The 15,744-nt window shown below is 39.0% G+C and overlaps 2 protein-coding genes across 3 annotated transcripts in view; one reads left to right on the top strand and one right to left on the bottom strand.

Annotated features, from left to right (window-relative positions):
- Window positions 1-15,744, bottom strand: part of ergic3 (ERGIC and golgi 3) — a 43,740-nt gene that overhangs the window by 3,965 nt on the left and 24,031 nt on the right. The window contains exons 8-13 of one of the 2 annotated variants that reach the window (XM_030135358.1): window positions 13,424-13,438; window positions 12,689-12,720; window positions 12,088-12,184; window positions 2,267-2,331; window positions 1,952-2,088; window positions 45-100 (exon numbers count right to left, since the gene is read on the bottom strand). In XM_030135358.1, the coding sequence (XP_029991218.1) occupies window positions 45-100; window positions 1,952-2,088; window positions 2,267-2,331; window positions 12,088-12,184; window positions 12,689-12,720; window positions 13,424-13,438 (402 nt within the window). The remainder of the gene's footprint in view (window positions 1-44; window positions 101-1,951; window positions 2,089-2,266; window positions 2,332-12,087; window positions 12,185-12,688; window positions 12,721-13,423; window positions 13,439-15,744) is intronic. The other variant, XM_030135359.1, reaches the window with a different exon arrangement.
- Window positions 8,566-11,831, top strand: romo1 (reactive oxygen species modulator 1). The gene is made up of 3 exons (XM_030135366.1): window positions 8,566-8,699; window positions 10,104-10,236; window positions 11,567-11,831. Exons 2-3 carry the CDS (start codon window positions 10,106-10,108, stop codon window positions 11,673-11,675), a joined length of 240 nt encoding a protein of 79 aa, XP_029991226.1. The 5' UTR covers window positions 8,566-8,699; window positions 10,104-10,105; the 3' UTR covers window positions 11,676-11,831.

The following is a 15,744-nucleotide window of genomic DNA, read 5'->3' as shown; positions in this document are numbered from 1 at the left end:
ATTGTCTGTGGCTGAAGCACACACATACAGGTGGAGCTACTGACCTGTAAATACACCCCCGATAATGGCACAAACTCCTGTTAAAAAGTGTGTAAATGATCTGCAAATAGAGAGAGATGAAGGATTTGTTAGCAGCAAGAAGCACAATTCAGATTCAGAATACTTTATCACAGAGGAGACTGTGGTTAAAGAGTGATCTTCTTCCTTCAGTCTTGGCCTTTTGCTACTGATGCGCAGATTTTTTTTTTTTTCTCAACTTGCTTTTAAGGAATTATTTGACCCGCCCCGCAAATAAAGTGACATTTTTTTGACCTGCACCAACCCAACCCAGGTCCGCTGATCCGCGCATCCCTACCTTGCGCTCCATGTTTTCATGTAGAAAGATGAGAGTATTGACGTGCTGAATGAAGGCTTGCACGGTGTCAGGTGATGGAAGGGAGAGAGAGAATAACACACGACTAGTCGACTCCTCCAAAATATCATGGACTTGTGCCACAGACAACGCGTCGACACAAACCAGCTTTTCTGTTAATGCCCTAGTGTATACATGCACAATGTCAAAGCACTCTATTACAAATTAATAATAATAATAATAATGGATTAGATTTATGTATTGCTTTTCTATGAACGCATACTCAAAGCACGTACAGTTAGTGATGGGCTGCTGACCCACGAAGCTCCGGTGGATGCGCTGTAGCTCATAAAGCAGATGTATCGAAGCACAGTGCCGAGGCGTGGTTTGGTCACATGACTTGTGACGTTCGACACACTTGAGTGATGTATGAAGCAGCTGAGTGCTTCGAATCACGTGAAATCACTTCGAAACACACCGATGAACCCATTTACCAATGAACCTTAAAACATACTTTGCTCAAATCCATAATATAATCAGTATTTGCACCAACCCCATGTGAAATGACATCAGTCTCTATTTGTGGAGCACATCTCATGAACGTAACAGCAACATTTTAATGTCCCATACCACAACAAGTGAAGATCTATTTAGGGTTACATACAGATATTCCAAATTAGGATCATGTTTTCAATAATTATTGTCATTATTACTAATAATATTATTATTGTGTTCACTACAAACATACAATCATCTAGTGTAGTCAAACAGAAATGTGCATGGACAATCAAATCCAAAACAATCCATGAACCACTGGGATGTGATGGGCATTAAATAGGTATGCTGCAGAATGGAAAGAAGTTTGACTCGACACGTCCCGGTTGCACTTCATTTTAATGACCACTAGATGTCTTCCTCGAGCACTGTGTCATTGGAGCCTCGAGCAATGAACCAGGTTTCGTAAAAAGTGTCGAAGCTCCAGCAAAGCCTCGTTCGGCCATCACTACGTACAGTGGATCCATTATTCATTCGCTCTCACATTCTACCTCTGGTGGTGGTAAACTACATCTGTAGACACAGCTGCCCTGGGGCAGACTGACAGAAGCGTGGCTGCCAATTCGCGCCTACAGCCTCTCCGACCATCACCAAACATTCATACACCAGTGTGAGTAGCAGCACTGGAGGCAAGGAGGGTGAAGTGTTGCCCAAGAACACAACAGCACATGACTAGGACAGAGCGGGATTCAAACCACCAACCCTTCAGTTATTAGATGACCCACTCTACCAACTGAGCGATGGCCGCCCCAAATTAGAACATGCAATGTATACAATATGTATTAGACAAATATTATTATCATAAGCAAATAAAACATGTTTATTATTACCACAGCTTCAAAGGTGGTTAACCCAATCAGATTCAAGAACTTTAACTATCCATTTTTAATAAGATATTTACAGATATTTACAGCATTTACTTTGTGTTATCATCATACACTTGTCTTAAATGATCCAGTTGCTAATTGGGTAAATAACTAGGAGGAAATGTGTTTTCTGTGCTATCTATGCTTTGAGTGTCACGTTGACTTGATTTAAACCTACCTGTGTTTCTCTGTGAACTTAACCATCATGGGTGACAGCTCATATAAAACAAAGACCCCCGGGAGCCCCTGGTCTCCTATTAACCCGTTAGCCACTTTTTCATGTCTGGTGACTGAGAACTGGTTGGTTTTTACCACCTGCAACAACAACAAAAACAACACTGAGATTTATTTAGGTTTTTGATATAACATCCTGGGACTGACATGAAAGACAAAACCATACAAAATTCTGCACAAGTACTTTTTGACCTGATAACATTTGAAAGATTTTAATTTTGATTGATAATGTGACATGAACATAAAACCTTGGACTCACCTCTCCATCAGTTTTAACATAGATGGTGGGAACAATTTTCACAAAGTATTGGTACATCATGGATGCTATACAGGAGAACAGGGAAAATTGTCAAACTTAGCACAGCTGCAAAAATACATGAATAAAAAAAATAATAAAAACTTGCGTGTGAATTTATAAAAGGCTCTGACATAAAAGCATTAAAATAACATTGTGACATTAAGAGGTGCAAAACTCAACTGATCAACTAATCGTGGCATCTCTACAGGTATAGATATTAGTGAAATACATTTCATGAAAGTAAATCCATTAAGTAACAAACTTTATGAACTTGTTCTTACTAAGAAATTTGTGACATTTGGTATGATATGAATAAAAGATTCTAAGAACTGAAGACACCAGGGTTTCTGCAGCTATCAGCAAATCTAATTTAATGTTTTTGATGCCACTTTTTAAACAAATTTAATGACCATGTCCAACTGCAGATACAGTTTTATATATATATATATATATATATATATATATATATATATATATACACACATACATAAATGTACACACACACACTACCAGTCAAAAGTTTTAGAACACCCCAATTTTTTCAGTTTTGTATTGAAGTTCAAGCAGTTCAAGTCCAATGAACAGCCTGAAATGGTACAAAGTTAAGAGGTTTAAAAAAAAAAAAAAAAAAAAAAAAAAAAGTAAGGTTAAACAAAACTGAAAAATAATAAACATTTCGGAATTATACAAAAAGGCCTTTACAGCGAACAAGAAATGGGTTAACAACTTAAGGCAGTTCTGCAGATATGGAGGCTGATCAAGCCTCTAAAGTTGGTGCTACCAATTCCTACGGGTGTCCCAACATTTCTTAATTACTTACAACCCCCTCTGTCTGCATAAAAGTAGTATTGGAACACACTTTGGTACCATACCGCTGTGAGCATTATTTGAACAGTATTGTACTACAGAAACTAGTGTGTTACTATAAAAATGGAAAAGAGGAAAAGGCAATTAACGATAGGAAAGAGACAGACCATCATAAAACATAAAAATGTAGGTCTTTCCTACAGAGAAATTGCCAAGAAAGTCAAGGTGTCAGTAAGTACAGTTTCCTTCACCATCAAAAGGCACTCAGAAACTGGGGGAAATGCTGACAGGAAGAGGTCTGGCAGACCCAAAGCCACAACAGAATCAGAAGCCAAGTTTCTGAGAGTCAACAGCTTGCGTGACAGGCAACTCACAGGACAACAGCTTCAAGCACAGCTCAACAGTGGTCATAGTAAGCAAGCCTCAGTATCATCTGTGAAGAGAAGACTTCGAGTTGCTGGTTTGATGGGTCGAGTTGCAGCAAGAAAGCCATTGCTGAGACTTCAGAATAAGAAAAAGAGGCTTGCCTGGGCCATAAAACACAGCCAGTGGACTACTGAAGACTGGAAGAAGGTGTTATGAACTGATGAATCAAAATTTGAAATCTTCGGTTCATCCCGCAGGACTTATGTACGCCATCGAGTGGGTGAAAGGATGGTTCCGCAATGTGTGACATCCACTGTCAAACATGGAGGAGGAAGTGTGATGGTCTGGGACTGTTTTGCTGGATCCAGGGTCGGTGAATTGTACAGAGTGAAAGGCACCCTGAACCAAAACGGCTACCACAGCATTCTGCAGCGCCATGCAGTACCCTCTGGGATGCAGCTAGTTGGTCAGGGGCTCATCCTACAGCAAGATAATGACCCAAAATGTAAGTCAAAGCTATGCCAGAACTACCTTAAGAAAAAAGAATAAGATGGTACCCTTGAAAAAATGGAGTGGCTAGCGCAGTCTCCAGACTTAAACCCCATCGAGCTGGTTTGGGATGAACTGGACAGAAGAGTGAAAGCACAGCAACCTACAAGTGCTACACATGGGAACTTATGCTACTTATGGGAACTTCTGCAACAGAGTTGGGAAGAACTCTCTGAAGAATATTTGATTTCCATTGTAGAAAGAATGCCACAAGTGTGTTCAACTGTTGTATCTACCAAAGATGGCTACTTTGATGAGTCAAAAGTTTAGAATACATTTTGGTTTCTAAATTGATTCCATGATTTCTTTTTTTAACTTCAATTGTTTATTTGTTCTATGCTTTAATTTCAGAGTACACTGAGACATTAAACTGCATCATTTTCAATGAAATTCTGGAAAAATTGGGGTGTTCTAAAACTTTTTAACGGTAGTGTATATATATTTAAATCAGTGTATTTTGTTAATTTGTCAAAACAAGATGCTGCTCTGCACTGTTTCAAGAAAAGAAAGCTTATGTCAGCCACTATAGAAAACCTCTAGTAATATGTGAACATTAGTTTTCGGTTCGGTACAGGAAGAAAGAAAACCCCTCAAAATGTCTTTCATGCATTTATGAATTTTTGAACATTTTTCCCCAATGTTTGGAGACAACAGAATATAGAAAAACAGGAATAATATAACTCTGCTGCTATAAATCAAATAGAAAATAAAATAAATAAAATATTACTAAATGTATTTTAAACATTAGTATTGCACTTTTCCCTGAAAACAAACAACAAAAATCAAATCACAGTTCTGTCAGTTCACATTCTGCATAAAAAGAACAACCAAAAAATTCTCCACATGAAGTGCAACATTAACAAGAGGGCAAACTCCTGTTCTCTGAACAAACTGAAAAGCAACAATGACAACAAAATTAATCAAATTATTTATTTTAGGATGGCTAACAAACTGTTCAGGCCACTTTGTGTATTTGTTTGCATGTGCGTGTGTGTAGGGTGCGATTTGTCAAAAACAGAGGGTTTTTTTTTTCCCAAAGTCGGGGGGGGGGGGGCAGTTACAGTTGAGGACAAAATTATTAGCCCCCCTATGAAATTTTAAGTTTCTTCAAGATTTTCCTACGTACTTTTTTAACAGAGCAAGGAATTTTCAACATAGCATTTCTGAACATACTAGTTTTCTTTAGAAGGCACAAATTATTTATATTTGCACACCAAAACAGCATTATTTAGAAAAAAACTAAAATAACCAGGGACATTATTATTAGCCCCCTTTAAGATATGACCATTTATTAAGTCATGGCACAAACCACTTTTGTGCAATGATGTGCTGGAACTTCACAGGTGATGTGTTCAAAAGTGATCAGGTGAATCAAGTGATTTCACTTAACATTTAAGTTAAAACATGGTATAAAAGCCTCAGTATGGCTCATTGAGCTGTCAGTTGAGAAAGCACCATGCCCAAAACTAGAGAAATCCGTTTGGACCCGAGAAAAATGATTATTGATGTAGACAAAGCAGGAGAGGGATGCACAAAGCAATCCAAGCATTTCCGAGTGTCAAGAACTGGAGTGAGAAGTATAATCCAGAAATTCAAAAACAGCCACACAGTACAGAACAAGCCTTGCAGAGATAGGAAGTGAAAGATTTCAAAGACCCTGGAAAGAAAACTAGTGAGAGATGGGTCTAAAGACCCCAGAACAACTGCCAAGACACTGGTGAATGACTTGGCCACATCAGGAATCATAGTCTCTAAGAAGACAGTCACTAGCTCTGAACTGGAATGGACTGAGAGGATGCAGACCAAGAAAAACTCCACTTTTGAAGAAGAGACACCTTTAAGCCAGACTTAAATATGCTCAGGACAACCTGGAGAAACATTATGCATACTGGAAGTGTGTCCTATGGTCTGATGAGACAAAACTAGAGCTCTTTGGCCATAGAGGCAGCATTTATGTTTGGAGAAAAAAGGGAGAGGCATAGAACCCAAAGAACACCGTCCCTACAGTGAAACATGGTGGTGGGAGTATTGTGTTGTGGGGATGCTATAGTGCATCTGGAACTAGAAATCTGGTCAAGGTGGAAGGAATCATGAACAAAGAAAGATGTGGAGATTTTGAAAGAAAACCTTAAGCAGTCAGCAGTAACACTGGGTCTGGGTCATTGCTTCATCTTCCAATATAACAACAATCCAAAACATACATCTCCCTTGGTGAAGAGCCATCTTCAGAAGACCAAAGTGAATGTAACTGAGTGGCCTGCACAGAGCCCTGACTTAAATCCCATTGAAAATATTCGGGGTGACCTAAAAAAGAACATCCATGCCAGAAGGCCACCAAATCTGGAGGAGCTGGAAAGATTTGCCAAAGAAGAATGGGCTGGCATTCCTCAAAAAAAGTGTCAGAGACTTGTAATAAAAAAATACTATGACTGCAGGCTGTTATCCAGCAAAAAGGATACACAATTGACTATTAGGATCAGGGGGGCTAATAATTTTGACCCTGGTAATTTTTGTTTTTTGTGGAATATTTTCATTTCTATGTGCAAACTAAAATCATGTAAGCATCCAAAATAAAACTAGGATATCTAAAAAAGCTGTGTTAAAAATGTGTCGCTCTCTGTAAAAGCACTCGGGAAATACCTTTAAAAAAATTACATTTTTGTAGGGGGCTAATAATTTTGTCCTCAACTGTATATACCTGGAGCAGAGGTAGCGTTAACCGAAAATATTCCATCATTGATGGATTTTTTTTTTAAATGACGGAAAATTCTGAAGGCCATCCATCATTTTGACAGATTAAAATACTGAGGGTAATCTACCAAAGAAGGTTTTCACACAACATTGTGAACAGAGCCTGCTCGCAGGATCACTGGTCTGTCTCTCTCTTAACAAGGCATCAAACATTCCGTAACAGCATCCTACCTGTACAAAACCCAACAGCGCCACTATTCACCTCTACGCTGCATACAACACCGGTTCAGTCAGTGTCAAGACTTGTCTCATTGTTTAGCTGACTTCAGCCAAAATTAGATGCTACTTTGCTAGTGCAAAATGTGAAGACAGCCGAGTCTCCTTGGTTATTTTAGAAAGCCCAGTAAATGTGATGGCATTGATAAACGTGGTGAAAAGAGAGGGACTGATGTGGTGGAGGATGAAGCACAAGCAAGGAATACGCCAGATCTTATGGCATTTGGTGTGCTATATGTACGCATTTTCTACCTTTCATGTGTTATTTGATGGCATGTCAATTTGTGCCCAGATCTCTGGTTCACATAACCTGAACCCTAACCCTCAGTGCATGGTATGTGACACTGTGTGAACATACACAAGGAAAGCTTATAATGTCTACAGATAACATACCAATTATAAGTGGCATATATAATTATGGGAGTTGTGATATCATGTTGGTTTATCAGCCAGCAGCAACTGCAGTTGCTGTGTCATTGAGATGTACTACTAAATATATACTAAATACTACTAAATATATCTCATTATCATTAAAAAATAAGAATTTGAAATGACAGATAATAATATATTATGACGTAATTTTTACGACCCTGCCCGTCAAAATGACGGACAATAAAAATGTCTAGCGCAACCTCTCACCTCGGGGTGCAGTCCATAACTAACGCTGGCATGAAACGAAACTGAAATTTTTCATACTTTCAACGTCCAACTCCAGGGTTCTATTCCTCTATTACACAGCGTGTGTGTGTGTGAGAGAGAGAGAGACAGTCAGAGAGAGCAAGTGTAAGTGTTTTAGAACTACCATAGTTCATTGGTGGCAAACAACATCCATCTTATTAACGTCTCTTTCCCCGTTGTTTTCTGTCACCGGGACCTGATATGGTCCCAAACGGGACTGTAATGATGGCAGACGGTCTTCAATCTCTTCTTCCAGGTTGACATCATATTTGTTGTTTTTTTAACCTTATGGCAGCTGCTATTTCATATTTCGGGCCAATGTGCGCTCCTTCAATATGTCCGTGTGGAACTTGCACAGATTTTAAGTTCCGCATCGAACAACGTCTTTCGTTCCTTTTTCTTTTTCTCAACATACTGTGCCGTTTTGGTACTGTGTACTGAACCGAACAGGTGTGTACCGAAATGGTTCGGTATGTGTACTGTTACAGGCCTATTTATATAAAAAACAATGTTTTTTTTTCCATCAATTGAATTAAATTCTTTAATGCCTCTGGATATCAAATTTGAGGCTTTTTAATGCCATTTAAGGCCTTAATTTTTGCAAAATCTATTTAATGACTTTTAATGCTTTTTAATGATCCGCAGAAACCCTAGATACATCCTTCTTCATTTATACATCAGATTAAGAAATTATACTTGATGTCTGAAAATCAAACCCCAATATATGCAATAAGAAAAATAATTCTACTCGGAAGGGCGTCTGAAATGTTCATTTTCACCAAGGATTACAGTTCTATGCAAAAACAAAATGGATGAAGTAGTACATGAATAAACCACATAGGGGAGCTGTTTGCTCTCCCGTCCAAGTAATTTCTCCTCTTTTTTTCTGCCTCCTCTAGCTTTTCCTCCTTCCTCTATCCGGTTATGGGGGTCTGCTAGAAAGGCACTTAGACACAGCAGCGCACGAAAATACGCTCAACGTCTGGTTAGGGACCGAAAAAAACAAGCTTTTTAAAACACAGTACGAGGTAAGACACGTTTTAGACGGATTCTGTAGCATGTTTTGTCATAGATGCCTGGGATGTCGATGAAAACGTACCGTGGTTTATCTGTCAAGGCCACCAGTGACGTTAGCCGGCTAGTTAGCATGCTAAGATACCACAACAAACGACGTAAGCGTGTAGGGTCTTACGCTGCATTCCAAAGTGCTGGAAGGTAGAATATATCTCACTTTAAGTTAATTACATCCTACCTCAAAGCATTCCCTACGATCCACGATGAACAAACAACAAATATGGAGATCGCAGATATAAGCTCCTATTTGCTTTGTTACTGAAGAGGCATTTTGACTGTCGATAGTACAGTGTTCTCACATACGTAAACGAGATGGAAGAGGTGAAATGATGCAGCTAATGCTGCATTCCAAAGTGCTGGGAGATGGAAAGTTTCCGACATTCAACTCGGTAAAATGCAATGTAACGCCTGTCCAAGCCGGAGATCCTTGTTGCAAAGTGGGACCAGAAAGAAGTACCCCAACCTTACCGCGAACTGCAACGTGATGTCAACACATTAATAGCGGCAAACAATGTGCAAGTTCGCAATGAAAAAAACATCGCAATGTATAATAAGCTCATCCGTGGTTTGGCCTCTTCCATCTCAAGCCAAACATTGGCATATGTGCTGCAGCTAGCTCTTACGCCTGTGCTATGTGCCCCAACCTAATGTGACGTGACTTCAGCGTGATTGGTGCGGTGCTGTGCTACTTAATTATGATCGAAATTGTATCGAGCATGTCTCATTTGTATCGAGGAAAAGTTATATTGTAATATATATCGTAATCATTTTATCGCCCAGCCCTAACTGTCGATAGTCAAAATGCCTCTTCAGTAAGAAAGCAAATAGGAATTTATCTGCGGTCCTCCATATTTGTTTATGTTCAATATGGATTGTCTGGAATGCTTTGAGGTGGGATATATTCTAATAAAATAATCTCCCAGCACTTTGGAATGCCGCATCCATCGTCATATCTTAGTTGTCCAACAGAAAAGAACAGAAGGTGACCTCATGACCCAAAGGGGGCTCGTTGATGTTAGCCTAGCCTTCTTTAAACCAGTAGGATCCACTGTCTGTAGTTTAAGGATTAGCTACTTTGGTACATAACATGAAATTAACTCGAAGCTCTGTATTGTAACTATAGTCACAGTCCCTGCTCTGTTTTGTTGCTGTACTTGCAATCTAATGACAGGGTTATCAGATATATTAGTAAACATTTGACTTGGCCCTCACCAACAGTTTTGGGGGTGGAATAACATGAAGGGGAAAGCTATATTGGAGTAGGATTTAGTTTTCTGCCTCTTGCCATCAGCTCATACTGGACATCACACTGAAACAGACATCCATCTACTTCATGTCTAACCTGTCTGTCCTCTCCAGATGCCCGTGGCTGTAGGTCCATATGGACAGACCCAGCCCAGCTGTTTTGACCGGGTCAAGATGGGCTTCATGATGGGGTTTGCAGTAGGAATGGCTGCTGGAGCCATGTTTGGCACTTTCTCCTGTCTCAGGTAACTTCAAAAAAATATGATGACCACTTAGTAGTTTTCAGTGCAGCATCTGAAGACCATTTTGAAACATGGATTTTTAATCTAATCAAGTATAGGTTTATACTTAAGATAATCTGATTAGTGTCTATTTTTTAGTATTAGATGTTGCGTTTTTAAATTAACTGTATCTTATATGCTCTAAGACAAAACTTCACTACACAGAAACATTCTAGATTAATATTAATAGATTGAGTTTTGACCCACATCATCTTAGTGTAATTTGCTTCTGAGTACAGAAGTCAAAGACAGACAGAGATGAGAGAATGACTGATAACTTCCTGGATGTTATGGCACATACTGTGTAGTCATTAATAAAATTGAAGTAATTTATTTGTGCATTTGTATTTTCATCTAAATTGGCTTTATAGATAGAATAGGGGCACAAAATAGATCCATGCTGCATAATCTGACACTGGATTTAAATCAGTGCATTTTGTTAATTTGTCAGAACAAGATGCTGCTCTGCATTGTTTCAAGAAAAGAAAGCTTATGTCAGCCACTATAAAAAAATTTCTGGTAATATGTGAACATTAGTTTGTTTTTTTAACTACTAAGGAGCACCACAGTCCTCTTCGTCAGTGGATGGAAATGACATCAATTTGTAAACTGTGAAAAATGACACTTTTTTTTCCAAACATGCATCAATGTTTAAGGTTTCCCTTGGTGCCTAAAGAAAACTGTGCACACATAATTATGAATATAATGTTTAAAAAAAAAAAAAAAAAATCAGGAGGAATTGAGTAGTTTCATAAGGTTCAGTTTCCCTCTTAAAGCTGCGGGAGACTTTCATCACCAATTTTTAATCAAATCTTTAAAACCCGAGTCATAGCCTAAGTATCACGAATCCGTTAGTCTTCCCGTGATTACTCACCTGAATCTCTTCCCTTACAGTGAACAATTTCGAAGTGTACTCCACCATAAACAAACCATTTTTTTACAAACAGAGTTGGTGGGTAAGTTGGGCATTTTCGGAATTTTGTCACAACATGCATTGTGGGAAGCAGAGCTCCAGCTGATTCCGCGTAGTGTTTGTTGCAGCTGCCGCTGCGGCCATAATGCAGTTGCGCGAACCTCCACATGTTCACCGTGAGGGAAGAGATTCAAGTGAGTAATCACGGAAAGACTAACAGATTTGTGATACTTGGGCTATGACTCGGGTTTTACAGATTTGATGAAAAATTGGTGACTAAAGTATCCCGCAGCTTTAAAGACATTAGTTTGCAGCTAATAATAATGCTGTGAACTTGCAGGTGTAATATGAATTAAAAACTGTGCCGTTGTGTGTCTGCAGGATTGGCATGCGTGGCAGGGAGCTGATGGGAGGAGTGGGGAAGACAATGATGCAGAGCGGTGGCACATTTGGCACCTTCATGGCCATCGGGATGGGGATCCGCTGTTGAGGATGATCAAGTAACCCCCCCACCCCACCCCACAAAAGAACCACACAGCTATGGGACTTTTCTAAGAACTACACACACAGCATGCTGTCTGCTCCATGCTGCTCCTTCAACCTACGGCCTAGTTTTATCAATAAAAGTTCACATTTGTCAAACAGCTCAATGTGTTCTACCTTCCAATTAATTTCCCCTGCCCAGGGAGAGACAAACTGTTTAATTAGCTTTCCCTCTCTTCATTACAGAGGTCTGATCTCACATGGGGTTTTTAGTGCTTGGAAAATTCCCAGAAAAGGTATTCATGATGAAACTGATATTTTTCAAAAAGTCTCCAGTTTTTTAAAAAAAAAATGTTTTTAAAAAGTCCATTTTGCTGCTGTACTTCTGTGGATCAAATTATTGCTGTTGCATCACTGACCTTGTGGTGCCGTGACATCTGTCTCATCCAGAGGGTTCACAATGCCAGGGTAATCCTTGCCAAATGACAGGTGTTTTATCAAATGTGTCATGTTTATCTGCAGGGTAAAGAAACCCAGAAGTTTATTTTCAGGACAAATCATAGAAACTACAGAAAGTGGACAAAAGTATTGGGATAACTACATTTCTTTCTTTAAACAGCTTTCACTAAAGGATCGCCACAAAATTTTAGAGAAGAAATTTTGTGCTCAATACTTCATTTAATTGGTATGGATGAAACTCCTGAGGCATGAGATTTGGAAGTTATATCCCAATACTTTTGTCCATATGATGTGTTTAACTGTATGATTGATCAGCCTGTCATAAGACAGACCATCTTAACTCGCATAATATGCACTGCTTTAATTAAAATTTCCACAGACATTAGGAACTGTTTAGTTGAAAACTAGTGTTCCCTTCATTTTTTAAAGATAGCACTACCAGTGGTACCTTTACATAGACTTTGTTTTCAGCCAAAAAAAAAAACTTAGATTATCACTCAACAGTGTGTAAGGTATGTGGGGAAAAATGAAAAATCTGTCATGTTGGGTTGTGTTACTTACATTGTCTAAGCCAAAACTTTGCAAGTCGTGTACTGCAAAACAAAACAAACATTGCATTATTAAAAGAAAATATTTAAAGTACATGTCAAGTAAAGACAAAGAGGCATGTCACTGGTCAGATCTAGACTGATCACAGCCCATGGACAAATAAGCTGCACTGATCAGGTTCTTACTCAAGATGAAGCTTAGTGTATAATCGTACTGAGCCTGCACACAGTAAAGAAATAGTCCTGAAGCCACTTTCACAAAGACGAACTGATGAAAGCTTAGATTGCACTACAAGTCAGACAGACTTATAGATATATATGGTACACAACAGGACTCATTTCCTTGTAATTCTCAGTAAGACTGTCAGGTTAAGTAAAATAACACATCAAATCTCTTGGAAACAGGCATGAGACGGATGAAAACAATAATAGCATAAATAAATAAATAGGTGCCTGTTAGTCCAAGAATGCAATAAGCCACATCCTTAGAATTGTAAACTGGTTCCTAAATGGGAAATATGTGACAGTAAAAAAAAAAAAAAAAAAAAAAAATCTATACCAATAGTAACATTCAGTTTGCCCTTGAATTCAACACATGTAAGTCCTGCACATGCAAAACAAAAATCAACTTGCAGTACTTTTCCAGATACTGTATGAGTAAAAGAGTTAGTATACAGTACTAGAACAAGGCTCAGTTTGCCAAAGCATGTCTGTAAAATGAAAAGGCTGCAAAGAAAGATGGACTTACTTTCCACAGCGTGCACTGCAGAAAGGAGAGAGAAGAGTCACTTTAATGATGCAGGCAAACAAAGCATGTTACGATCATGTGTGAGATGATTTCTGAAGGAAAGGGGCTGCACGACACCCACACCATGTTTCTAGGTCTCTATGTATGTGTATGACACCAATAACTGATCCAAAGGACAAAATCAGGCCTTGGTCCCCATAATCTAGATGGTTTAAAGCCTTTATTTGGATACAAGTTTGACTTACAAACTCACAACTGCCCATTTCTCTGATGACTCATTTAAAGGTGAAGTCCAGTGGCTTTCTATAAACATCCTGTCAAAAGACAAATATGAGCCATGTGTTCATCCTACAAATGGTCTGTAACTGTAACTCAATTTACCTTATTCATCTGTGCTGCACAGCTCTACCGTGAAGATCATTAAAAACACACCACTGGGTCTTGTTGTTGCAATGGGTAAAGGACTGGGTAATATAATTTTTTTCCTTGCTGTATGATTTCTATCCAAAATATGCCTTAACAAGTGAAAAAGAAGGCAGAGTTTACTAATACCCCCGCCCAGCTGCACAACACTTTATCCCTTCTGCTCACTGATGCCCCGCCTACTCATGGATTTATTTGGAATCTCAAAGATAATTGTAAACTACATTAAATTAATTAACTGTCCTCTTCAGGTAGTTCAGTCAAACCAAGACAACCATTATTCTGCCAAAGTCGTAGGGTGTATTCACACTTCAAAAGTCCTTTGGTCCACTTATTTGATCCAGATTGAATCCGGAATTTTTTTTTTGTTTGTTTGGGTTGGATCACATTCTCATTACAGTTTTTGCTAGTGGACCAAAATGTGTACACAGAAGCGCAAACATAACAAACTGCCATGGCATTGGAAAGAAAAGTCAGGGGGCGGGGTTAATCAGAGACGGCAGGTGTTGATGAAAACAAACATGGAGGTCCTATGTGCAGTTATTGTTTTCGTTATATGAATTCTATTTTTACAGACATAAATTTGCGAAAAAATAATGTTAACAGTCAAGAACAGCTCATTCAGTGCCAGTTTCACAATATGGGCATCTGACCAAATGTCAATGGACATTCAATCTCCACATTGCTCCATGTCTGTCCACAGCTCATGGCTGCTGCTGTTAGCTCTTACTACCTGTGCAGCTCGGCTACTTCCAGCAGCTACAGTGGCTCCTCAAGCAAAAAAAGGTGCATGGTTCCTTGGTTTGTGGTTATATTCACACCAGAAGGGAACCAGCCCAGAGTCCATTTGGAAGCTGACCAAGACCAACTCTTAAGGGATCTTGGTCCGCTTGTTTGATTCAAATCAGTTTGCATGTTTGTATTCACACCTAAAAAAAAGTCCAGACTTTCTGGGGAAATGAACTCTGGTCCGCTTTAAACGGATCAAACGAAGTAGGTGTGAATACACCATTTACTTTCAATCTGATCCCAGTTTTTCTGATAAATCAGGTGAATACTCTGAGAAAATCAGTTGGCCAAATGTTCTAGGTTAAAATTTTCAACAATTTGTAAATTTAAAAAAAAAAATCCCAAAACTTAAATGTAGCCATTAAATTTAGCACTGAACGTCTCCTAGTGGTAAAGAAAATGTGTCTCACATTTGAAAAGAACTGGGTGACTAGTCTTTGAGAAATTGGTTGGTTGGACGGATGGACGGAATTCCTGGTATTACTACTGTATATACTAGAGCATTAACAGAAAAACCGGTTTGTCAATGCATCAACATCCGTGGCACAACTCAACATTACTTTGGAGGAGTTGACTAGCCATGTGTTATTCTCTCTCTCCCTTCCATCACCCGACAGCGCACAAGCCTTCATTCAGCGCATGTTGATACTCTCATCTTTCAACATGAAAACATGAAGCTTAAGGTAGTGATACGCAGATCAGCGGACCCGGGTCGGGTTGGTGCAGGTCCAAAAAATTCCAAGGGTCCAAGACTGAAGGAAGATGACGACTCAGAGTAGGATTACTAAACTGATTGTGATCTAGAAAAACTATCATCTAAGGAATGTTCTGTGAACCATGCAAGCACGACCAGTATTGAATAATAATTTGGACAGCCAGTGTGTTTTGATTATTCTGTTCATTTAGGTCATGAAGACAATGCGCTCTTTCCTCTAACATGCTGTGCATTTTGGCTGCTGCTGTCTTAACCTTTTCCCACTTCATGTTGTTCACTTAAATTTAAGACAATTCAAGGTGTTAGCCTATGTTTTGTTTTGGTTAAATGTCTGAGAAGGACTGCTGATGCTCCTGTCTTGCAAGTTTTTTATTTTGCACTTTACTGTCCATTG

Source organism: Sphaeramia orbicularis, chromosome 5, assembly GCF_902148855.1.
Source record: "Sphaeramia orbicularis chromosome 5, fSphaOr1.1, whole genome shotgun sequence".
Classification (NCBI taxonomy): Eukaryota; Metazoa; Chordata; class Actinopteri; order Kurtiformes; family Apogonidae; genus Sphaeramia; species Sphaeramia orbicularis.
This window is presented reverse-complemented; position numbering and strand designations above follow the sequence as displayed.